Below are 27560 nucleotides of genomic sequence, written 5' to 3'. Positions count from 1 at the left end.
TTTCTTTAGGCAAAGGTTCTTCTTCTCGAAGGGGAGATGTCACTTCATCATCATTCTTGTCTTCATGTAGCTCATTGACTTGGGGAGATCGACTTGACGAATGCTGAGGTGCCTTCCCTCTTTCAGGTCTATCATTCTGTACTATTGACTCCATAGATTCATCCACGTCAGGCATCGCCATCTCTTGTCCTTCAGCTTGACTTGTCCTTTTCTCATGTCGAGATGATGTACCTGATGAGCGATCTCGATTAGCCTCTTGCTTCTTGGAGGGTTCCCTTTTCTCGGGTCTTTCTTTCCTCTTCGTGCCTCTAGGATGAGAATTGTCTTCACTTGCACTTGCTCCTCCTTCTTCTGGTCTTTCCTCCAAAGTATAAGTCATTGGTACGTTCTGTTCTCTTAACTTTTGATGTTGTACATCCACCCATCTACGAGTACAGGACAAAACTGGAGCCATCAAAGCTCTCAAGTCTGTAATCTCAGGCTCGTTCCAATCTATCTTCACTGTTTTGTCCTCTCTATCATAGGATGACTAGAGATGTCTGCCACTGCCCTGAGCTTGATCGGCCACTCTGTAAACTTTGCATTTCCTGATGAAATCTAAAGGTAATTTGGAATGCATCTTTCTTTTCACTTCTAAATCACTTGAGAGATTCATCCAAAAGTCTTCTACCTGAAATTCGTGCTTGTACTTCCTACCATATGTTTCTTCTATATACCCATAAGGATCAAAATTCTCCCTTGAGGCAAAGAACGTGAATGAATATGAGGCCAACTCCCTCTCTGCATCATCTAAGGCTAGAGCATTAGGACATACCTCAACTGAATTCCCCAATATGATGGGCACGGGAGCTCCATTTCTATGCCTGTGTCTGAATGTCTTCGCATAGTCTGCCAACTGCCTAGCCACCTCAAGTAGCACTATCTTGTCTGTCGGATACCTCAGCAACATGTAGGGGGGTGAAGGACATCCATGGACTCTGATATATGTAAACTTTTGAAACTGGATGAACCAAGCACCGTACCACTTTATAAGTTCTTGTGCATCTTGAGATAGTCGATTGTGAATCCCGCCTTGTAATATCCTAGTGATGTTCATCGTGAAGGTATCATTGACTAACTTGTAGTCACTTCCTGGTGGATGATGCAAATGAACATAAGACTCACAAACTCTAACTTCTCCGGGTCCTCTTCCGATCACTCCTCTGTGAGGTAGTCCTGCATATTCGAAACTCCTGATCAAGGCATATATGACGTATGAGCTCATGTGAAATGACTTGGTAGCCTTTAGTCTTCTCAACTGCACGTCCAAGCAATGGCTAATAATTCTAGCCCAATGAATCGTTCCTTTTCCTTGAACTATCACTTGGATGAAGTAGAACATCCACTTCTCAAAATAGAAGGCTTGAGGAGCCCCTGTAACTCGATTGAGCAAAGTTATCAAATCTCTGTACTCCTCCTAGAAGTCGATCCTATGTGGTGTGTTGGGAATCTTGCTCAGGCGAGGACGACTTTTGAGTAACCAACTCTTATTGATGATGCTCAAGCAAGAGTCGAGATCATCTTCATACATCGACCTGGCTCCTTCTAAGCTTTTGTAAATCATATCTTTATGCTCTGGAAGATGGAGAGCCTCACTTATAGCCTCCTCTGAAAGGTAAGCCAAAGTGTTCCCTTCCTTGGACACGATTGATCTTGATTGTGGGTCATAATGGCGAGCACACTCGATCATCAGCTCATGGCACTGGACCGTTGGAGGGAAACCGGCCACCTTAATGATGCCACTTTCAATTATTCTCCTTGCGACGGGTGATGGCTTGCCAATGTAAGCGACCTCTCGAAACTTCCTCACGCTGAAGTTTCCCAAGTTGGTATCTCCAATGTTGCTCCACTTGGACACGATCTTAGTCTCCAATTCTTCATTCCTCTGATCTTCCTTCATGAGAGCTGGACGACTAGTGGATGCTCTTGCCTTTGGGGTCGCCATCTTGACACCTACACAACATTTCATAATGAGTAATATATTTTGCAACGTAGAAATATAGAGTAGAAAGGAAGATTTAAGATTTTAATTAGGAAACTTCATGATAAATCTTTGAGTTATCATTTCCTAATTAACTATGCAATTTTCAAAAACTTGAAGTTCAAAATTCAAAATCTCATCATTGGGACTAGGATGATCTTGCCATACCTCCACTTGAGAATTAATTCTAAAAAATGATGCAAAAATAAGGAGAATTCGCTAGGCAAAAATGTAGATTGAAGTCCTTCCTTTAGTAAAATGCGCCTCCTTTAATCTTCTCAAGCATCAACTCCGCCACCTTAAGCCTTTAACACTTAGGATAATTCGCTCCAACTAGACCAGATTTCGCACCTCCTTCCTTGCTCCTCAAATCGCACTTGAAATAATGAATGAATGATGATTAAAATTGCTCAAAATACCCCCATTATATAGGGCGCTCACCATTTCATCTCCCCATAGGCCGACTTGGCAAAATAGGCCAAAAAATAAATAAAATTAAAAAAAGAAGAGGCCGACTTAATAAAATGGATAAAAATATACTTCAAGCGCTCCTTTTTCAATTTTAATTTAATAAAAATTAATTTTAAATGCCTTTATAATTAAAATTTCGATTTTCTAAGGCTCAAAATTAATTTATTAAATGCCATGCGCCTTTATTAAATGCCAATTTAATTAAAATTTTTCAAATATTTTGAAGTTGATGATTTTGGCATTTCATGCGATTTGGAGGATGTCAACGTTAGGATATGGCAAAAAACAATGAATGCACATGTTAAGCGCTCTGGTCCCTTGGAGAGGGACAAGAGCACTTTTTCATTTTTAGGCTAGGATTCTCAATTTTTAAAGTCAAACCTTTGTTCACCATGTTTTAGAGGATCCTTACCATCTCACACAACTTTGCCTTACCATAATCTCGGAGAGAATTTGTTGATTTCATAAAAAGTGCTCTGGTCCTTCAGTGAGGGACGGGAGCACTTTTGAGTCCATTGCATGAATTCTTGATCACATTAATCTTCAATTTACCCTCAAGGCGTAGAATATCGTATTTCACTCCATCTTGAGCCTTGGTAATAAAAATATCCTTTCAAAATGCAAGGTAAATGGTCATATTTGAAAAAAGCGCTCTAGTCCCTTGGTGAGGGACGGGAGCACTTTTGCAATTTGTCGTCAAAATTTGCAACTCTCGCATCTCAATTCCACTTCAAGGCATTTTAAACACCTTTACAAACTTGCGCCTTGGCCTCAATTTGTCCAAAATTGGTGAGAAAGGCTAGATAACATGTTAAGTGCTCTGGTCCTTCAGTGAGGGACAGGAGCACTTTTTGCCCTCTAAGCCAAATTGTCTCACTTTTCGTCTCGAAATTCCTTTGCTAGGGAAGATTTCATCTTACTTCATGCTATGAATAGAAGTTAATGTCCAATAAAGGTCTAAAATTGTGCATATAAAGAAAAGTGCTCTGGTCCTTCAGTGAGGGACGGGAGCACTTTTTACCTTCTAGGCAAAAACTTCATCATTTCATTGTCTTCAATCAAGTCTGGATGCTTTATCATGTTCATTTCGTCCTCCACCATGCCTTTGATGTTTCAATTTGACCAAACAAGGCCAGGAATGGCTCAAATAAGCCTTTTCGCCTTTGTCCTTCAGTGAGGGACGGGAGCACTTTGCCTTGGTCCCTTGGAGAGGGACGGGACCACTTTTTCTTTCAACCTTCAAAATTCACCATTTTTGTGCCTTCGAAATCTTCAAAAGTATCAAGTCATGTCCAATTATCATTCCGGAAGACCCTGCACAAAACAAAATAGAAAAGTTAGTGACAAAAATGCATAAAATAACATTTGTGCTCTGGTCCCTTGGAGAGGGACGGGAGCACTTTTGTCCTTTCTGGCTAAAATATTCAAAATTTAGGTCTCCAATCATTTCACAAGGCAGAGTTAGGTCATCTTCAAGGCCAGGAATCAGTTAGCAAGCTCTCGCAAAACAAGAAATTGCACTTAGTATGAAATTCGCCCTGGGCCTCCAGTGAAGGACAGGAGCACTTTCTCTGTTTCAGGCATCATCTTGCCTCCGAAATTTGATCAAAATTTACCTAGGCAAGAATATACAATTTCATCTTCAAAATACTAACACTTAGACAAAATTTGAATTTTCCCTCAAAAACCCTAACTAGACCTAACCTGAGACATATCTGACCTTCCTGACAGACTTATCTTACTTCAATCTCAATCCTCGGGAGGACGCTTAATAACTTTCAAAATTTGACTGGACTCAGCTTGAAAAATATCCAAAAGAAACCCCTAAGGCTTAGCCCTAGTCCAGACAACTCACTCACTCACTCACTCAAAACCCTAAAAACAGAGAGAAGAACAGGCAAAACAAAAGCAAAAAGAGGGGGTCCCCATTTTAATGGGGCGATGTGTGAAATGGTCACAACAAAAGTCAAATTTCAACATCAGCAAGATCAAATCCCTCAACAAAGTCAAGTTTCAACATCAACGAGATCAAACCCCTCAACAAAGTCAAGTTTCAATATCAACAAGATCAAAACCCCGCAGCAAACAAGCTTGTCAAGATCAACAAATCAATCAAACGTTGCAACATTCTAGAAATGGAGAAAACATCTTACATGTTGTGATCCTAGGTCCAAACCAATCAGGCAAACATCATGGACTGGCGTTATGCATTTTGTAGGGAAGGTGAACAATTCATCCCTTCCATTCCTATTCCATCACTATCCATAGAGATCTTAGCTCAACAAATCAATACTTTGCAACAACAAATGAGAAACATGATTAGTCCTAACAACCATAGGGACTGGTTAGAAAAAATGATGAGAGAAGTGATAACCACGAGGGAATCATTATCAGGCCAACCTTCTTTTTCTTGTGAGATCATTCAAACATACCAATCATATCAACCAAACATTCAAGCTTCTTTCAACCCAACATATCAAACATACCAATCACATCAACTCAACATTCAAACTCCTTTCAACCAAAACCAAAACTCTTTCAACCAAAACCAAAACTCTTTCAACCCAAACCAAACCTTTTTCGACCAAAATCAAACCTCTTTCAACCCAAATCAAAACCCTTTCAACCAAAACCAAAACTCTTTGAACCCAAACCAAATCCCTTTCAACCAAAGTCCAAATCAATCATATCTATCCACCATTTCATCATCCCTTGAAGTTACACAAGAGCAATCCACACCATCTCTATTCAATAACACAATCTCCCAAGGGGTATCCATAGCACAAATCCAATCTAATCCAAGTCATGATTCAGAGAGTCATTCAAAATCCTTTCTCATCAAGTCAAAATGTTGAAACCTTCCAAGAATCTCCCATGCATATCCAAACTCCTTCCTAGTGTCGAGAGGATAATCCAAAATCAGAAGAAATGAGTCATGAAATAAATCAACATCAAGGACAAACCCTTTCATCTTACCCAATTTTTTATCAAGATCCCACCGATCAAGAGTCTTATGATGATCCCCTCATTCTTTTCTATTCCACTCATAATAACACCCTTGTTTCTCAAGAGCAAGATGTTCTTTCAAGTCCCATCCAACATCCACCTCCTAAGCAAGATCAGGATAGCCCTTCTATCCTTCATAATAATCCCTTTCCAAGTAAAGATCAAAGCATACCTTTACCTTCATGTCCTAAACAAGATCTCATTATTTCTCCAGATTCTTGTCAAGATCCCTCCATCCCATCATTTCCATCTCATAATCCTCCATGTCTCTCACAAGATTCCATCTCACCAAATGAATCTACCATTTCTCTCACAAGATTCCCTCATGATCCCAATGCCTCTACACAAGTTGTTCATGAACCCCTCATCAATGAAATCACCAATCCAAATCATACTACACAGGGCAATTTGTCAACAATTGTATGTGCGCCATCGTCAAATGCCAATGTGGAGACAAAAACAAACATAGAACCAGCCAATGAGATCAACACCTGGTTGGCTTCATCATACTCTTCAAGTGCATCAATAAAAACAGGCATAGCACCCACTTATGTCACAACTTTGAAACCAGAATCTATTTGCCTCATACACCCACACTTGAAAGATTGGGGGCAAGAAGATCTACCACAACCGAATTGGTTTGAAAATAAGGAGGCTATAGCAAAAACTATGCATGAAAGACACTCAGCTGAATATCCTATTGAAAAAGACAGGTTCATCCAACTCTTCAAACAAAGACCAATGACTTATCTACACAAAGTTCATACCAGCTCAATAACAATATGCACCTAAAAAGATATTACATCTAAGGGTGGGTTCATTTCAATTTTCAGTACTGCATTTGCATATTTCTTTACTGCATTGCATATCTTCATTTCAGAGTACATCACAGTTACTTGCATATCACCATTGCACAACATATAGTTGCATATCATTATTGCTTTCTCATATAGCTGCATCAATAAAAACATGATAATTGTCCAAGTCATTCACCTGTCTGCACTAAAAGGAACGAAGGTTGTCTCATTTCCTAGATACTTGATTATGAAGTCTTTAGGAGGCCTTTAGTCATTCATCTTCAAAATCACCTTGCAATTGGGCTTTATCCATGATTGTGTAGAGGTTTTACCATTGGAACTTGTTACCCAAAATCTATCAATTGCTATATATCACACATTAATCAATAGCTCTAAGTCATTACAGATACCTAGTTGGTCAAGTGGCTAGTGAAAAATCCAATATTTTGCTTCAGCGCCGCTGTAATTGTCATACCCAAGTGGGTTTTATTACTTACAAGTCAACGCAAGAAAATGAAGAAAAGAAAAGAAAAATACTATACCAATATCCATCTGAAGGCAAAATAAACAATGATATATTACTGAAATATCACGCATACAAGTGCGACAATAAAAGCTTGACTATGGGAACATGCAAATAACTCCAGCAGAGCTATGGATACCTGTTGGCAATTGAGCAATATTTGAGAGATTACAATGCATAACCTCGTCGAAGCCCTAAAAGCTTGCTGGCAGCGAGGCTCTATCCAGGATGCTTTTGAAGTTAAAATAACTCACGTAGCTGGCCACATAGGATTCCAAGGGTCTTTAATGGTTATAAGAGTCAAAATGAATTCATTTGCACACACATGGGAAAAAAGAAGATCAAAGTTTCAAGAATTGGTGAAGTTTTCCGCGCCTCCATTCATAAATCGTGGTTACATAGTGTGTTAGGTTGGATGGTCTAAACTCTTTTGAGAACGGATTGAACTCCTATCTCTGAAACGTTTCACACCTTCAATTCAATTAGTGCATTTCAGAATGAAGAACGCACACAATCATCCTTGTTTGAATAGGAATTGCATCTTCATCTTGTATACTGCATTAGCTTAGCTCATGTCAAAAATTCATTGTCTCCATGTGCATCACCTATATCATCATGTCATATAGGTCTACATACTGGGGGCATAGCTGAAAAAATCCTTAAAAAATCAGAAAACGTCCTCAAAAAATCCAAAAAATGCCCTGAAAAAATCGAAAAAATCGCAATGTCTTGAAAAAAGCCATTAAAAATAAAAAAAAATTAAAATCAAAAAATCAAAAATCAAAAATCAAAGCAAGAAAACATGGGCCATCCATCAAATCAAATCAATAACAGACAAACTCTCAAAGTCTACAATCAAACTGATCACATGTCTTGTTAATCAATCTATCGATCAAACTTTATCAAACATCAACATGTCTTATACAAGGAAGGGTACACTCGAAACCAGACAGATCGATCTTATACGAGGTACTCACTCTTTGAAACCAAACATTCCTATCAATGATCACACAAATCAAAACAACGACATAGATGAGTATGACTACTAGAATTTTTTCCAAGTTAGTCTTATCTTTATCAATTAATGGCAAGTCATGTTTCATCAATACCAAAAACATCAAAAAATTCAAAATCAAACAAAAACATCAAAAAACTCAAAATCAAACAAAAACATTGTAAAAATATCAAAAAAATCAAAAACATAAAAAGTTGAAAAAAATAAAAAAACATCAAAAATACAAAAACATTGAAAATCAAGCCTAGAAAATGGAAATCCGCAATTGATGTTAAAATCCCACGCAATTGCTAATATTTATCCGCAATTGATGTTAAAATCTCACGCAATTGCTATCAAAATCTCTGGCAATTGCTAAAATCCACTACAATTGCCAAAAAGGGGCAAAAAAATAAAAAATAAAAATATCAATCCACAATAAACAAAAACTTTGAAAAATCAATTGAAAACTTGCAATAACATGTCTTGCAAGAATCAAATATCCTAGCAGCTATCCAACAAACACTTTGCATGAAGTTCACAAAGGATATAGCTATCTTAAACCAAGCATCTGCAATCAAACTGAACAAGTCTTATCAATCGTATCAACTATCCTTATCACGTGATCATTATCTTGTCTTAAACAGAAGAGGATACACTCGAAACCAGATAGGTCAATCTTAAAAGGGGTCCGCAACTTTCTGAAACCAGACATTATCAACTATCACATCAAGCAATCACACGAAGACACAGATCAATATGGCTGCTAGATTTTGTCCTAGTTAATTTTTATCTTTTATCATTTGGCGAGAGATTATGTAACTATGCTACTCAAGGATGTCCACAAGTGACTAGAGGAGCCGTGATGGGCATGATTTTTTTCTTTGTTTGTTGTTTGTGGTGTGAACCAATGAAGTCCTGGGGCAATAGTTCCAGTGGGTGTCTGTGATTGGTACGTTCATTCGACAAGTATCCCATGAAGGATAACTATGCTTGTGACTACCGTACATACCTCGACCCCTGTTGCTATTCCTAGAGTGGAGGGTTCATTCCTTGTCTGCTACGTGTTTGTTCTTTGCAATGAGATATCTATGCATCTTGGTTCCTTATACCCTAGTGTACAAAACTTCATTGTTACATAATAAGGCTCAATGATGAAAATGTGTTGCACTATGAATAACGACAAGAAGACTATTCACCATCAATCAAATCATCATCATATCATTTCAATTCACACCAATTGTTTCTAATCTCATCATGTTGATTGTCTCTTCAAATCATTCTCTCATCAAGAATCTTTTCTTGAATCAACCTTTTCAATTCTTTCAATCATTCTAACACGATCTCTCTCATCACTTAATTCCAATCTTTTCATCTATAATTCTATCATTTCCTCACATCAACTATTCTATCTATCTATCAATTATTCTTCACTTTCATCATATTTTGATCTATCATTTGTTTTATACAGGATGTGTCCTTCCTAAAACCAGGCACGATCATCTATCTTCGTCTTATACAGGATGTATCCTTCCTGAAACCAGACGTCTTGATCATTTTTGTCTTATAAAAGATGTGTCCTTCCTGAAACCAGACTTTATCTTTATTAGATCAATTAGATCAATCCTATCAATCTACAAATCACTTCAACCATTTCTTTTCTATAATCAAACTCATTTGCATCATCAAGTCAACCATTCTTCCATCTTTCATCTAACATTCTTTTTTCAAGAGATCATTCATGCCTTCAATACACAAACAATCTCTCGAGGGGGCATCATACCTCCATTATCAAGGCATATTGGGGCAGAAATTTTTTGTTTTCTTTGAAACAATGTCGCTTTGACATTGTCTCAAGGAGGGGCAAATGTAGACACCTAAAAATGTCTCATTGATCGCATACTAATTATTCGTCTATTTAATTAAGTAATTCTTTAATTATTTGATTAAACTAATTAGTTCTTCTGATTATCACATTCAACACTACTAATTATTCAATTTTTATTCTCAAATCAATTTAATCAATTAATTCTCTTCCAAATATTAATTATTTAATTAATTGCGACATTTTCCTTCATTAAATAATCTTTATTATTTATTAAACTCATTTCTAATGTTTAAATAATTTCATTTAAATTAATTAAATTAATTAATTATTCCTCTAATTCCCGAAATTCTAATTCCAATTAATTTCATTTCATTTTCCCCAAATTCGAATTTCACTTAATTTCATTTCTTCCAAATTAACATTTCACCAAATGTGAATTTCAGTTAATTTCATGTGCATTTCAACATTTGAAAATCCAAATTCAAATCCAAATTGAAAATGAAAAATCAAATTCAACTTCAAAATCCTACAGCATATGCTAAAATCAGAACTGATTGATCAAATCAGTTATCTAATTAGTTAACTCGGTTAACTCATCAATCACCCTTTTTAACTCTCAATCACCTTTTCTGACTGATCAATTAATCCACTTATCTCTCCAATCAATTCAGTCATCTGATCCATCAACTCAGTCAAATAGCTAGTCTATTCAGTTTACCGGTTAATCAATTCAGTTGACTCCTTAATCAACCCTGTTAACAGATCAATCAAAATGAGTTAACAGATCAATCAATTTCAGTTGTCTATCAATCAACACTTGAGTTCAAATTTTCACCTCCTTTGTGTTGAAAATCTATAAATTCAACCTCATTTTCTCATTTCAAGCAAAAATCACAGCATCCAGAATTCTTGAATTACAGAAAGTTATTGTCCATCTTATGCAGGAAATCAATGCAATACCTGAGAGCCACCTACATCAACAATAATGGAGAAGAGCAATGGAAGCTTCAATAACATCAATTGAGTTAAAATTAGATTTAATTTCATTATGCAATTGATTTGATGTTATTTCATTGTAATTTAGGAGTAATTTGATTAGATTAGAGTTCTTGATTCGCTCTGATAATCTCATTATGTCATTTACACTTAATTTACCCCTAGATACATTTAGTATCAAGAGATATTGCTCAACATTCCTTCATGATAATCTATTGAGTCTACAAGCAAACTGAGGTGTCAACCTAGTCATCATTCCACCAATTGAAAGGTTCTACATCAGCATGTCCGGATTCTGTGAACCAAGCTCATCCATGGGGACACAAATTCCAATGTACCTACCCCCACTATCTATTGGTCAAATATTCAAGAGAAGACATGTGTCCAAATATTGTAATTATTTCATTGGCCAGAAGGAACTGTTTTAAGAAACCCTAATTAGGGTTTTCATCTTGTAATCTCGATCATTGATCTCAAATCAATATGAGCCTTTGAATTGTAATGAGCTCTCTATATAAGGCTCAAACCTCTCATTTGTAAAGGTTAATAGTTAATAGTGAATAGGAGGTTAATAGCAAGTTAATGTTAGAAAAGTAGAAGAATAGATAGAAGCTAGGTGTTAGAATAGATTAGGAGAAGAAGAGATTGTTGCAAAGGCTTGTAAATGGAAGTACTCTTTTCATTGAAGATATGGTGAAATTTGTTATTTCAACAAGCTAAATGGTTTCTACTTCTCATTTGCTTTCATGTTGATTAGTTGAATGATAGAGCGTTGTACGTGATTCATGGTGAAACTCTTAATCCATACCACTAGCAGTTTGTTGATTGCAAATTTGCCTTGTGTGGTCATCTGGAATACTTGAATGAACTTAAGTTCAATTGTTATTCAATCATTGATATGCATTCAATTAATGGTGTCTATGCTTGATAATGATTTGAAAATCATCTCATTTCCTTTAAAGATCGCACTAAGCTTTGCGGAGTTGTTCCTTTGCATGTCAAAGCAAGGCTTAGTGGAGTTTCACCAAAGATTATCCATTGTCTCTTGCATTCTTAGGAGTAGCATAGTCTTCTTAAACCCTACATCTTTTGCCCTTTTTTTATTCTCCAAACAAATAGTTAGAATCTAAGTTCCAGCAATTCAAGCAAATTCAATTATTCAATGTAAGTCCTCTTGGATTACCAGCAATCACATCAACCATTGAGCTTATCCACACATTGTGACCTGACAATAGGAACCTTGGAGTTGTCTCATTTGATTGCGAAGCATAGCATTTAAGAGACTTTATTCAAGAGAGGATAAGATACCTTGGTATTTTATTCTGTGTTCGCATGTACATAAAAAACACATCAACACTTACCAATTAGCCTACGGGAAAATTCGAAAAATAGACTAATTGTTTGCAAATTGATCATCCTCAAGAAGGGGACATTACACTTCATTAGCTGCAAATACAACTATACCCACTCTCTCTATACACTCCTCAATCAAACACCTATATTTACAAAGTTTACAAAGCAAATATAGATGCTTCTAGAAATGGACGCCTAAAAAGGCCACATGGCAAGTTTTTAGCACTTGCATGCATGCATAAGCACCTCCTTGCATGCAACATGCAAAACTCAATGCCTCCTTGTTATGTAAGGCACATGCATATGCAAAACTCAACATGCAAAGCACATGCACATGCAAAATTCCACCTATCATGGCAACTTCTACTTCCGACTCTTACATTGTCATAGTTCCTATCATGGTTAAACTAACAAATGACAATGAATTAACTTCCACAAAATGGGATGCCTATCTCCTTAAAAAAAAGGAGCCTCCTTACATGTAAAATGACACCACTCCCAAGGCAACTCTCACTGACATTACCACATGCACATAAAAAATTACAAAATGCTAGGAAATATCAAAGGTTGACACACCTTAATTCCAAATGTTCCATAGAGTTTCATGACAAGGGGACGGGTTTCAAGGACCAGGGGACGAAGGGCCTAAATTTGGTGACAGTGAGGGGATAGCGGGGGGACGGTGGTGGAGTGGTGGTTGGGGGGGCCGGTGCTGATAAAAAAATAGACGTGAATTGAAATCTTCAAGTCAAAATCTGTAGTTTAACATCTCTGTGAATGCCCCATGAAAGGCCAACTAGTTTTCACAAAGTTAAAGGTTGCAATCAGTATATAATGGCATGTGCCATATAGCAAGCAAGAGTGGCAGAAGTGGTGGTGTTGTGGGGGGACGTTTTCCCCAAGTCCCCAAGGCTCGGAAATGTCCCTGTACAGGGGACGCAGATTTTTTTGGGGGGAGATGTGTCCCCATGGAACACTGCAGTTAATTCCCAAGATGGATATCTTGAATTCCAACTTGATTTGATGTTTTAGGCTATATAATTTTGCTGACATATTTGTTTTGCAAGTTATATTGGTCTAATCCATTGTTTTGTGTAGGTTCTATGTTGTTCAAAATTAATTTCTTATGCAAGATTTATATTATCTAATGTATTGATTTTGTAGGTTCTCAGCCTGGGGACATGGTTACCCCACTCATAGAGCTCTACATCCTCTACAATATTCTTTTTGGGTGTCTTAATATATATACTTTCCAATGTTTCCTTTATTTACTTTTGTATGCATATTTAGTATAGTTTATAAGTTTGCTAAAGTGGGGGCGAAATGTAATGTTGAAAATTGCATACCCTTGCAATTTCATGCTATGTTTTACACTCACTTTAGTGTTCATCTCTCTAGGCATATTTTTAGCCTTTTACTTAGTTTTTTGCCCTCTCGATGTCAAAGACTTGGCTCCATTGTTCTTCCTCAAGCTTGTGTCACAAGTGTCAGTCTTGGATTATTCCTAGCATGCTGGACCTTTTCTGAGCTAGATTTGTTCAGGCACTAGTGTGACATGCAAACATGTGCTCGATGCACTAGCATTTTGCAATAATTCATCATTCTATGTTTGTTTCTAGGCATTTCATCCTCTGCCACCTTTCCAGTCGACAAGTAACCGCTTTGGAGAGAACCTGAACAATTAATCGCCCTTCTCTTCCCCCCTCCTTTGACTCATTTTCAAACAATTCCTCATTCATTCAATCTTCTTGCAACTTGAATGCTCTTCCAGCATTATCCATTGTTGAACAGCTCTCTTGAAGCTTTATACTAACACTGTGATTTCATGTAAAGGTTACCCAGCACTTTGTCCAATTCAAGAGAAGTGTAGAAGCAACATTGCAACAAGCATTTATTCCTCCTTTGTTTACTTGAAGCTCTATGAGGTTATTTGCATTGTAGTTTGCTCTCACTTCTTTGCTTTTTCCATTGTTATCTCTATTGAGACCCTTATGCTATTGCCTTTGGTATTGTGGGATCACATTCTCATTCACTTGCATTGTTATTCTCAGTTTATTGCACTCTTTTTAGCACTGTTATTGTTCTTTCATTCCTTGATATACTAAGTATTAAATAATGCACGCTTCTTTCACTATTTTCAAAATATAGGCTATCTATGGAGGTTGAAAAACCTATTCAGTGGCTTCACTTTAAGGCAAGCTCCTAGCCACAAAAAAAGAAAATTCTCATCTTCTTTAGCTACAGGTTATTATCTGGAGGAACTTCTGGCAGTTTGGTGATATCTTTCCCTTTTGTTCTTTTCCATTTCTGTCAATTTCTTTGCAATAGCTTAATTTAAATTTCTGTTATTTTACCTCTTCCATCCCTGGTGATCTTCTCTGGAGTTTCTGGTTTCATAGGGCATTTCTCAAAGTAAATTTGTATTCTGGTTGATTCCATCATACAGATGACAGCGCATCATGCTGACATCCACACTTAGGAATAACATCCAATCCAGCTAGCTCCGAATTTCTCTGCCAGTTTCTTTTCTGTTATCGATTTCCAGTTTTGCTTTCCTCTTGTTATTTCTCTCAAACATCATCTGTTTATTTCTGCTTTAGTGTTTTTTCTTGCTTAGTAAACATAATTCTTTCAAGTTAAAACACATTATATTAATTGGCATAATCTATTGTGTTTAGCTGCAGATTAGGTCCCTAAACTGAAAAAGACCAGTTAATCTGAGTGTAGTGCTTATTGAGATCATGTAGCAAAGGAATTTAGTCTTCATTTTGCTAAGTCAAATTTCAATAACTACAGATAGTAATGGTTTTACATTTTTTAAGTTTCTCTATAGCCCTGGCATGGGCATTTTCCCTGGTTTTCTATAGCTCTTTGTTTTCTATGTTTCCTGATTTCTGGTTTCTGGGGCAGGGGCCCTTATGGACACAGCTAGATTTATATTTTAAAAAAAAACACAGAATCCGAGCCAAATGAACAAAATGCACAAGACAGGTCTTCTTGAATCCAAAATCATTTGCTTTGCAAATTTCTTTTGGTTGCAAAGTTTTAATTTTTAAATGTTATAATTCAATGGTTCATGAATAGCATCTCCAACCTTGTTCCAGAAGAGCTATTGTTGTGAATTCACACTTACATTTCTTACGTTTTAGTAAATTGATGCTAGATCTGTTTACGAAACTATGGTAGAGATATCATGTAAAGGTCAGTTTGTTACACTTGCATGTTGAAAAGTTGAATATTGTAGCAACTGAGTGCAAGTGAAATCTTAGAGCAATACAGAAAGTGAAATGCTTACCCTTTTTATCTATTCCAGGTCCTCTCCGCCCAGGATCTTCTTTTGATTGCTGAGAAGTTAATTGACATGATTAAGATTAAAAGTCGGTATACTCATAAAGCAGAAACCACATGAAGGCTGAAGTTTGAATAGTTTAGAATTAGAACCATGTACCTTCATAAGTTTCAGAAACTCAGACAGCTCTGCTTCAGATTTTTCTCCAACCTCTCTGCATTGAGTAGAACAAAAAATTTAAAAACAGAATAGAGCACCAAGATTAAGATAGGTATTTTAGAAGAGATTTTGATCATACTTTTTTACTGCTGTCAGTTTCTTCACTCTCCTTTGTGGTACTTTAGGAACAAACTTTGCCTGCAACCAATAAAACATGCTTGCAGTCACTAAACCATTGTGCATTTATCAAAGTCAAATTTGGACTTCATCCAACTTCAAATGGTACAATTGTAAATGGTCCCTGCATGTGATTATTATAAACAATCACTGTGATATATTTAGAGAGAAACAACAATGAGAACAAGTGTAGAGAGAATGGATATAATAAATATTAATCCAAAATTATACACGTTATGAGAATTCCTAGTCAAAATTAAAAAATATATTCTCAATATCCTGAAAAGATATTATAATTTTCTTTCCAACTCACTAAAGGTAAGACTTTCCAGATGGATGTTGGACTTAGTTTCCAGCTAATTAGAGCTAGACTTGGTTTTACAACCTTTTAACTGGATATCAGACTTACATTTCCAATTAATTAAAAATAGACTGGGTTTAGTAACCTTCAAACACCATCCATGCATGCAGATTTATTTTTTGTAGCCTTGTACACATAGCATTGCATAACCCTCCACATTCTGTTTTTGTATATTATATGCCATGTTGATTATTGTTCTTTAACTACAGTATTTCCACCAACAACCAAGCAAAACAATCAAAATTCAAAATTTATGATTTACTGGACCAGCTATAAGACAAATACTTTTGCAGGCTGAATATCGTCTTTGGCTACCATCAGGCACACCTTTAAAAAAGGCATTCAAAAGATAACCCTTGAATTCAAACAAATATTGTTGAAATGATTGGTTAGGCTTTTTTAACTGTGTTTTATGACACTTGCTGACCATGTATAGAAATTTTTGCCATTGTGTATCTTGAATACACAATTATATTCAGAGAGTCATGTGAGGAAGATGACCATCTGCAGCAAGTATTTGACACTCTTTGTAAGAATCAATTGTAGCTCAATTTAAGGACACCTGCGTATGCAAAAGTTAAAACAACAACTTTGCTATGTATGATTCTGGTTGGAGGTGCAAAAACTAGATAAAAACTAAGTTACTGGGTTCGCCTCTGGGCCCCCCTGGTACGGGTCTGGGTTCGGCCGGGTCCGTGGTACGGGTCCGGTTCGACCTGGGTTCGACCAGGGTTCGAAAAACCTAGAGTGGGTTCGACCCTAGTCGAACCCAGTCGAACCCGGGGTCGAACCCAGTCGAACCTGGGCGGCTGGGCGGCCCGTAAAGTTAAAAAACAATGCAAATTTAATTTTTTTTTCAATTCCGCCTTGTAAAAAGTGAAAGTTATAACCTTAAAAGCAGAAAATTAGACGTCTTAAAAAAACAGAAAACTGATGCACGCCATGGAGTCCCTTGACCCCGCAAGGGGCGCTGCCCCCAGACCCCCGCAAGGGGCGCTGCCCCTTGACCCCGTTGGGGGTGTTGCCGGCAAAATCCAGGTCCTCAGTTTGAAAAATTAAACTTGGATGTTCTTAGTTTGAATCCATTTAATGATCAAACTTTAAATTGTTGAAAGTTGAAACAATGATACTTGAATATTTTATCATTTTGATATTAGACTTGATGTATATGATGCTGTTATGGTATGATCATGATGCTATGATTACAAGTTTATGTTGGTTTTGTTGTTTATATGATGCTATGTGACATGCTAATCTTAATTCATGCTTATAGGTTGCATACATATATAATTTACATGTTTTTGTACTAACGAACCCAAACCAACCCAAACCAAAGAACTTGTCCAAGGTCCAAGACTCCAAAGTACTGTTGCCGTTTATTGATATCTGATTTTCCACTTCTCAGGCGTCACAGCCCCAACATCCAGAATGACCAAAAGGGGAATGATGTTTGATTGAACAAGGATACAAAAAGCAGCAAGCACGCTATGTGAAGAAAATGTAATACCTAGGAGCCATTTAATTTGTTGGGTGAATATGAGGAGAAACCAATTTGATACCAGATATGCTGAAAGGTAAAAGGATACAAGTAGATTTGTAGGTTACTGCCAAGCAAGACAATAATTTTGGGTATGAGATCCCCCTTATGAAACCATTCCACAAAGGAATTGTTTTTTTTCCATAACTTTAATAGTTTTGAGATTATTATGATGTTTATATCCTACTTATCAATAGTTTTGAGATGTAGAACCCTACCATCCTCCAGAACATGTACCCTTCATCATAGAGTACACATGCCTTCATCATCAGGCCAACACCTCGTTCTGTTTCCCCTTCTAGCTCCAGCAAAAAAGAAAAGGTCAAAGAGAACACCCAGCCGGATAACACTTCCACCTGGAGGCTACAGATAATAGAGTTCCCAACAATCTGTCTTTTGAGGACAAGCTGGAGATCTTAAACAAGGAGTGGCAGGCCATCAAGGGCCTTAAGCTTCTGGGCAACCAGTAATTGGTCTTTCTGTTTCAGCTGGTCCCAGCCTGGTCCCCTCTGTGTTTTCTTGTTGCTGGTATTTCTGCTTGGCTAGATTTATTTTTGTTTTTCTGATGTCTCACCTCTTGTTGAAGGATTACAAATGTCAAAAAGGAAAGGAACTAATAGTATGGTAGTGCAAAAGGATTCAATGATAATCATTGGGGCAATGAAGAAGGATAAGACTCTGCACTGGAAATTTAAAAACATCGTATGTGAATGCACTCACCCAGCTGACTTCCTGGCCAAGGCAGGGATACATTACTTCCCATCCATGGACTCTTTTGATGACAAGGCAAATGATTGGGAAGGACTTACAACCCTCCTTCCTAAAGACCAAAAGTTTCAATCCGCATTTGACAAGGACTGCTCCTTGAGGAGGCATTCAAGATGTTCATCTAAGAAGGATGCAAAGTTATTACACAAAATTCACATTAATTAAAGAGACTAATAGAAATTTCCTATCACCAAACTGAATGATGTTATTCTCTAACATGATAAAAGGGAAGTCATTAAATGTCAAAAGAACTATGCATTGCCTGTTGAAGCATATGATGAGGATACACCTGCCCAGGCAATCATCTCTGGCAAATAGGGTCAGGTTGAGCAAACAATGCACTGTAAGCTGACAAAAGTGGAAAATATGCATTCCTTCCGTTGGATTTTGCTTTGGTTTTGAACAGCATTTGGTGTGGAAATGTTCAAGCTGAGTGGATGATGGTCAAATGGTCTCTCAAGGATTCCCCATATAGGAGTGCTACATTCGTCTGTCACCCGAGGAAAACCTTCTAGATTGGGAGGTGCAATACACTAGGAGTCTAAGAATGATATGCAATACTTTGGGAGCAAGTGTGACAGAAAACACTGACAACAATAACAAGGGGCCCCATTGAAAATGACTTCCAGGTGAAATTGGCAAGGCTGTTCAGGGAACAAGAGGTTTACAAGTGGGTTTCGGAGAGATTCTTGGAATTTATATTTGTTATTCCATGGAACATCTAGAATGAGACAGTGCATTATAAGAAGCTCAAGCAAAAGGGCAGATGCGGAGCCATCCTACATGGCAAAGGCAGACAAGGCTACACAGTAACCTGCAAGTCCAAAAGCATGGCGATCATCCAAATAGAGCAATTGAAGTCAAGTGGAAAAGGTGCTCTATTATGTGATTACAGTACATTCTTGTATGGGTAAGTGGTGTGAGTTGGTCTGTTGACTAGTGGGTTTCTGTCATGTTTTGCCAATGCTGAATTGTAGATGGTGTGAAATGCTCTTTGGTTTTCTTTTCCATTATTTTAAAAACATATGGCAGAATCTTGTAGTTTAATATTAGTTTTAACTAGATAACAGTTGTTTAGTTAGCAGTTATGTGAATTACCCATTTTGGGAAACATAGAATGGTGGCTTACTGACAGACTACCAATTTTGGAAATGTGTGATCAAAATATTGAATCTTGTTCCAATTGACTTTTAATTCTCCTGTTTGAATTTCTATCCTGAATGGATCAAATCTGTTGAATGTGGGATTGCAGCTATTCCATTTCATTTTGGCTAGTTATGGTTGTTGTAATGGGTGAGGAACCCATTGCGATCATTATTTCACCAATAAATAAAAATAGGTTTTGAAATGTTTTAACAAAAGTGATAAAACTTTCACTAAGGGTTAAAGGATAATAGTTAGATTCTAGGTTTCTTTGCAAGATTGTTCCTAAGAAAGGTACAAGAGAGTAGGCTCCATTCCAGCTAGTTTGTATTTGCAATAACTAAAACAAATGCAAAAGCATATGGATTTCAAAGAATTGATCTATTAACAGAATGAGCAAGACGCTCATAAATAATACAAGAATATTTACAAGAATAGCAAGTTTCTAATAAGAAACTGCTGAGAAGATCGAAGACGATCTAACTATAATAGAATATACACTATTGAGCATTAATACTAAAAATAACATTATTTTAATATTCTATTACCCTCCCTTAATGCTCAATCTATTAACTACACCTATAGACCCCCTGAATTTTACAAATTTATCAGGACCAAGGGGCTTGGTGAAGATGTCTGCTGGCTGCTCCGAGGTAGGAACATACAGCAACTGGATGGATCCGTCTTCAACCAGTTGTCAAATATAGTGACAATGAGTTTCCACATGCTTAGTTCTTTCATGGAAGACTGGATTCTTGGCGAGTTTGAGCACTCCCTGATTATCACAGAATAAGGGAGTAGGACCTGCCTGGGAGACATGCATATCCGCAAGCATTCGTCGAAGCCAAACCGCCTCACAAGATGCCTTAACTGCTCCCCGATACTCTGCTTCTATCAAGGAGAGAGCCACTGCCTGCTGCTTCTTACTAGTCCATGTGACAGCACCAGATCCCAAACTAAACACATACCCTGCTGTAGACTTACGGTCATCAACCGAACCTGCCCAGTCAGAATCTGTGTAACCACTGAGTAGAGGATCAGAACTCCGAGTGTACAGAAGTCCATAATCAGGAGTGCCACTCACATAACGCAGCACACGCTTCGCTGCTATCCAATGATCAGCCTTGGGAGCTGTCATGAAGCGTGAAATGTAGCTCATTGCAAAACTGATGTCAGGTCTAGTGGCAGTAAGATAGATGAGGCTGCCCACTAGTTGCCTGAACAGAGATTCATCCACAACTGGTGAAGATGACTGAGCTGAAAGTTTGAGCCCGGGTTCCATAGGAATAGAGGCAGGTTTGCAATCCTACATTCTGAACCTGTCCACAAGACTTCTGGCATACTTGGACTGAGAGAGAAAGATACTGTTCTCAATCTACCAGACTTCAACTCCTAAGCAGTAATGTAGAAGTCCCAAATCTGTCATATCAAAGGTGCGCCACAAATCCTGTTTGATCCCAGTGATCAAATGTGTTGAACTGCCAGTAATGATTAAGTCATCCACATAGACAACCACAAACAGAATATCATTACTAGTATGCTTGATATACAGGTTTGCATCAGATGGACTCCGTTGAAAATCATGATCTATCAGGTACTTATCAATTTTCATGTACCAAGCCCGAGGAGCTTGTTTCAGACCATAGAGTGCTTTGACTAGTCTACAGACCTTCTGTTCTTGACCAGTAACCTTGAATCCTGGGGGTTGCGTCATGTAGACTTCTTCCTGTAAGTCACCATTCAAAAAAGCACTCTTGACGTCCATCTGATGGACTTTCCAACTGAACTGGGCTGCCAAGGCAAGAACAAGCCGTATGGTACTCATTTTGGCTGTAGGAGCAAAAGTCTCCTCGTAGTCAATGCCTTCTTTCTGTGAGAACCCACGAGCAACAAGACAAGCCTTATACTTGTCTAGGGTTCCATCAGCTTTGTATTTTACTTTGTACACCCATTTGCAGCTAATGGGCTTCTTCCCTGAAGGAAGATCAAAAAGGGCCCAAGTGTGATTCTTCTGAAGACTCTGGAACTCAGCTTCCATAGCCTGTTCCCACTCAGGTATACCTTTAGCCTCTGAGTATGTCTGAGGCTCAAAAACACTATGTATGTTAGCCATGAGAGCAAAATTGACTGTATGCTGCTGTTTGCTCTTATTACGGGAGGTTCTACCCTCAATGAGCTCAGTATCCTTGAGATCACCAATGGTCTTGGCCCACCATTTAGGCCGGAGAGTATAAGTGCGAACATCTGGACGAGCTGGAAGAGGCTCAAGATCAGGAACAGGAGCAGCAGGAGGAGGATTATTCTCCGGAGGGAACTCAGGTAGTGCATCATCGAAAATAGATTCTGCATCATCCCTCCCATCAGGCGAACCTAATGGAATAAGAACACTGTGAGGCTGATCCTCAGAACTCTGCTCAGAAGAAGGGGACTGAAAGAATCCTCTGTCTTCATCAAATACAACATCACGACTGAAGATAAGACGTTCAGTGTCTATATCTATCAGTCTGTAGGCCTTATGGTGATCACTGTATCCTATCATCATGAGTTTCTGACTTTTGGAATCCAGCTTGGAGCGCTTAGCATCTGGAATCCAAACATAGGCAACAGAGCCAAAAACCTTCAGGTGGCTGATCTTAGGCTTCCGACCAGACCAAACCTCTTCTGGAGTCTTCCCCTTAACAGCCTGAGTAGGAGAACGGTTAAGTAGGTAGACAACAGTAAACACTGCTTCAGCCCAATACTTATTCGGAACACTCCTGTGTTGTAACATAGAGCGAGCCATCTCAACAACCGTACAATTGCAACGCTCGACAACACTGTTTTGCTGAGGAGTGTAGGGTGTAGTCAATTGGCGTTTGATGCCATGGGTATCACAGAAGTTGGAGAGTGCAAAAGAACAAAATTCCCCCCCGTTATCTGTCCTAAGAGTAATGATACTATGTCCAAACTCTTTTTCAACAAAGGACTTAAACTTTTGAAAGATACTAAATACATTTGATTTATGTTTAAGAAAGTACACCCACATCTTTCTACTAAAATCATCTACAATAAGCAAAAAGTATTTGCAACCAGTAACAGAAGATGTATTCATAGGACCACAAATATCAGCATGAAGTAATTGAAGTACCTTAGATGTGCGCGAAGACTTTCCATGTGTGAATGAAGTCCGATGCTGTTTGCCAGCTTGACAAGCGCCACATACTCCCAGATGCTGAGTCTGAATATCAGGTAACCCTGAAACAAGTCCCTCCCGAGATAGCTGAGAGAGATACTGAATGTTGAGATGTCCATACCTCTGATGCCACAAAGTGCTGAGAGGAGAAACACGAGCTGCCAAAGCCACTTCAGGAGAATCACCAGTATCAAGAAGCCTATATAGGCCATGATCCTCTAGACCAACAGCAACAGTAAGACGAGTCTCCCGATCAATGATGGAACACTTGTGAGCACTGAACACCACATCTAGTTGAGAAGAACTCCTCATAATCTGGCTGACAGAGAGCAGATTAAGTTCCATTCCAGGAACATAGTACACATTCAGAAAAAGGAGAGTCCTGCCACCAGACTGTATCTGAACAGTGCCTCTGCCAACAACTGTATACTCTTCACCTCCGCCAAATACAACGGAATCACTGAAAGGTGAGAAGTCTGTAAACCAGTCACGTCGATGAGAAAAGTGACGTGATGCACTAGAGTCGATGTACCAAGCAGAAGACCTAGCATGATCTGAAGACCTCTTAGCCATAAAGGCATAAAAGGCAGACTCCTTCTGCTCGGAATGTTCAGCAACATGCGCCTTCTGGTGTGACCCTCCCTGCTTCTTTTGTTCAGAAGCGAGCCTCTGACGGCAATCTTTCTTCATATGGTCGTACTTGTGACAGTAATTGCACTGCACATTCTTCTTCTTAGCTCCATCCTGTGTCTGAGAAGAGCCTTTCTGCTGAGAAGACTGAGAGGACTGAAATTTGCCTTTATCCTTGTGAAAGGATTGGGCTGTGAAGGCATTTTCCGAGGAGGCTGATGTAGTACCACTACCAAACTGTTGTTTCCAACGATCCTGCTGTAGAAGTTTGGTGCACAATTCTGAAAACTTCAGATCAACATTAGTGGAAGTAATAGTGAGGGTCTCAATGAAGTGTTCATATGATTTCGGAAGACTTTTCAGAGTGATTACTACCATGTCTTCTTCCTCCATAGTCCGACCAATAGCTTCGAGCTGATCTCGAATGTCCTTAATCCTCGTGAGGTGTTCCTGTAAGGACATACGTTCGTCCATCATAATGGAGAACAGTTGATTCTTTAGAAAGAATGCTCGGCTCTTGTCGGATGTCTCATGCAATTCCTTCAGATGCCTCCAGATGTCAGAAGCTGTCTTGCCGGAAGGAATCTGCGGTAACTGATCATCAATCACTGAGAGTTTGAGAAGCATAACTGCCTCCCGATTGCGTTCATCAAACTTATCTTGCTCTGCACCAGGTGTACCAGGACTGAGCTCTTTTCCCAAAACAAGCTGGTCAAGACGCCTATATTCAAAAATGGTCAACATACGCTGTTTCCAGATGTTGTAATTGTTGCCATTAAAGCGTTGACTGCCTTCTAACATCAGGTTGGTTAGAGAAGCCATTTGCACGTTTCCCAAGACACGGAAAAAGACAGGAAGAGACAGATACAACAGGCACGGATTTCAAAAAATTCCCAGCTGACCCAAAAAAATCCAAAGACAACCCAGAACTTCGTGCGAAAAACCCAAAAGGAATCTACTGTCAGAATCTGGATCCGCGGGCTCGAAAATCGAGGCACCAAAAAAAAACGGACAACTACCCAGATTGGGGTTCGAAAAACCCACCAAGAATCTGCAAGAAAAATTTATTTTCGATAAAAACTTGAAGGTAAACACCTTAATCGAAAAACTAGAGGGTTGTGGAAGCCATGATACGCCCAGAAAATCTGTAGACCGAAGAAACTTGGCACAGGGAAGAAAACAAAGTCGCGCCACCAGTAGAGATGGCCGCACGCGGTTTTGAACCCACAAAAACAAGCCCAAAACAGTGTTATCGACTGCAGGGCACGCACAGAGCCGCGGACGCCGCCGGAGACAGAGCCGCGGATGCCGAGGGTTGAGGTCGCGACGCCGAGGGTTGCAGGTCGCGGAACGCCGAGAGTTGCAGGTCGCGGGTTGCAGAGGGTTGCAGGTCGCGCGTTGCAGAGGGTTGCAGGTCGCACGGGAGCTACAGTGCGGGCACAAACACACAGAAAAACCTTGCGATAGCCCCCACACAAAAACGTGAATTATAGGTCCTCACACACAAACGTGTATTACAGGTCCTCACACGAAAATGTGAATTACAGGAAAAAATCCGCTCTAGATCACTACCGCTCTGATACCATAAAACAAATGTAGAAGCATATAGATTTCAAAGAATTGATCTATTAACAGAATGAGCAAGACGCTCATAAATAATACAAGAATATTTACAAAAATAGCAAGTTTCTAATAAGAAACTGCTGAGAAGATCGAAGACGATCTAACTATAATAGAATATACACTATTGAGCATTAATACTAAAAATAACATTATTTTAATATTCTATTAATAACCCTATAGTCTGGTCTGCAGCAATAGTGCTTCAATGCTGGCTTCCTAACATATTACTACCCCACATTTCATTAGAAAGAAAATGTCTTAAATTGTAAAAAAAATTCAGGATTTTCTCTTTTTATTGTGCTTTCTTTTTCTACATTTTGATGTCACAAGTGTTGTATGGAAGAGGTTGTGTGGAGTCCTTTCAATTCCTTCGTGGCTAAAAATATGGAGTCCTATAATAGAATCACTACAAAGAAACAGGAGGGCTCATTTGATAAGATTATGATCTCTTAAAATGAAATACTGATGTTTGTTTCTTGACCTTCTTGTGAAGTTTTTAAACAAGATAACCAGTATCAGTTGAGAAAGTTGTTGAATATTCTTAGCAGACAAACAAATATGATAGCATCCAGAGGCTTTTCTTAATTCCTCTTTCCTTTCAGACACTCATCTAGGTTTTCCTTGTTGATCTTTCATGTTGCCAAGACAATAATAAACAAAGTTACAAACAATTAAAAATACATTTTAATAATCAAACAAAATATTTCTGCCTTCTATCAAATTCAATACCTTATTGCCATTTTGTGGGTCTACTTGGGTTACCATTTCTTCTGATGAGGGGCTTGCAGGATAGTCATTTCAGAACTTAGTATGCAGTTTTTATCTTCAGGGGTTAATATAATGGTTGGATATTGGATTGGACTGGATTTGGAAGATGCGTTAGATTAGATTGAAGCTCCTAATGTTTGTTTTTGTTATCAATGATGCCTAGTTAGGCTGTGGTTATGATCGATGTATGGAGTTAATTTAGACTTTAGTTTCATAGTGTTGATGTCTAATAACATTGTCATTAATGATAATAAGTGGTGTTTATGTTTTGCAAAGCTATCATTCAAAGACATGAAATTACCTAACAGATATTAGTCAAAATTCATATTGGAAGCAAGTAGTAATTTCCAATTGGAAGCATAAAAGAGCATATGTAGTTGAATATGTAGGGTTAATGCCTTTTATTTGACATTCAGTATGCGATCTCTGTTTTTCCTGTTTCAGCATCATCGTATTATCATTCTTTCATTTTTGTTTGTTTTAGACTTTTAGTGATTGTATTATATTTCAATCTTGAAGATTATATATTTTCATTCCTAAGACGTTTTTAATTGCTTCTCTGATTCATCCTAATTTGGAGCTAGTAAAGGAGGAATTTACAAAATGCTAGCCAAAGTGTCAATAGGTAAAATGTGATTGTTAATAAATCTGGCATTCCCATTCTGGGGACACAGAGATGCCTCAAAAATGTCCTCATGCCATCGCCAATTTTCCAAAATCTACCCTAGCTGTCCCGGAAACATTCTCGAGACGAGTGCCACCATGAGCAGCACTAAACATTCCTGAGAAAACTAGGGACATCTTAGATGCACCCCAACCATTCCAGGGACTGCCGACAGTCACCACAATGAAATAGCCATTTTTTTTAAGTCCTAAAGCAAAAAACTAATTATTTTATTCCTTTTTTTGTGGACCCCACACCACAATTAACCTTAAATGAACAAAAAGAAGTCTCACTATCTCATTCTAACTCATTTTTACATTTGGCGCAAAATAATCATTTCGAGTAGGGTTTGAAGGTGCAATTGGAGAAATAAGCATTGGTAAGCTATGAGAAGGGAGATGGCAAGAGAAATGCAAAATATAAGTGATTCTTCCGTTGGTTTTTTTTTTTCCAGATTTTTAAGAAAGAAATGTATGATTTTTTTTTCATCAATTTGCACTTGCATTATTGTTTAACAAAACAACATGAGCAGCAGCAGTGAGAGTAGTGAATATGAGATGAAAGAAAGAAATGTGACAGTTTAAGCCTCAGCTGGGGATTCATTAAGGTGTGGGAGTCCTTGTGCGTGAAGAAGAACCACAAAACCCATTTGAGTGCCCTTCCAGCATTTTAAACCTTATGCAAAGGGTCCTTTAATTCCAAAAAACCTCTGCTCTAATTTGTGACAGCCATAAACAACGACAAAAATAAAATTTCGAGAGGTAGCAAAGAGTGGTTGTATCAGATTTGTAAAAGAAATTTAAAGGGAGCTACGCCAAAATATATTCTCATCTTTTGGACTTTACAGGACATGGGGTTAAGGTGTGTCAAGATATAAAGGAGGATGAGAAGATAGAGGTCCATAGATTGTATATGGAAGCGGAACCAGAGTCTAAGGGCATGGCAATGTCAACACAATCAACTATCCCTATGCCATCTATGGTTGCTAGTAGTAGTGGTGATGTTTTTACAAAAGCAAAGAGAAAGACTAGTGCTAGTGCGAAGGCGGAGACAGTTGCAAGTATGTTCAAGATGCATACATGGAATGTGGCAAAGTCTACAATTGGCAAAAAAAATTATGCCCATGTCATCCCATTCTATGTACATAGCTTTTGTAGGTCCTTCATTCACCCCACTTGGAGAACACAAAGTACACTTGAGAATGAATATTCTAAGGTGAGTTTGGTGATGGAGAACATGGGGTAGACTTGGATTTGGATCGGCTACTCTATTGTCATGGAT

At 38.2% G+C, this 27560-nt stretch overlaps 1 protein-coding gene across 2 annotated transcripts in view; it reads right to left on the bottom strand.

The window, feature by feature from the left end:
• The window catches only part of LOC131054977 (uncharacterized), a 78061-nt gene that overhangs the window by 12340 nt on the left and 38161 nt on the right, over nt 1-27560 (bottom strand). For both annotated transcript variants that reach the window (XM_057989582.2, XM_057989581.2), the window contains exons 3-5: nt 15576-15634; nt 15437-15491; nt 15284-15332 (exon numbers count right to left, since the gene is read on the bottom strand). In XM_057989582.2, the coding sequence (XP_057845565.2) occupies nt 15284-15332; nt 15437-15491; nt 15576-15634 (163 nt within the window). The remainder of the gene's footprint in view (nt 1-15283; nt 15333-15436; nt 15492-15575; nt 15635-27560) is intronic.

This window comes from Cryptomeria japonica, chromosome 8 (assembly GCF_030272615.1).
Source record: "Cryptomeria japonica chromosome 8, Sugi_1.0, whole genome shotgun sequence".
Taxonomy (NCBI): domain Eukaryota; kingdom Viridiplantae; phylum Streptophyta; class Pinopsida; order Cupressales; family Cupressaceae; genus Cryptomeria; species Cryptomeria japonica.
Note: the sequence above shows the minus strand (reverse complement) of the source record. Positions and strands in the feature narration are given on the sequence as shown.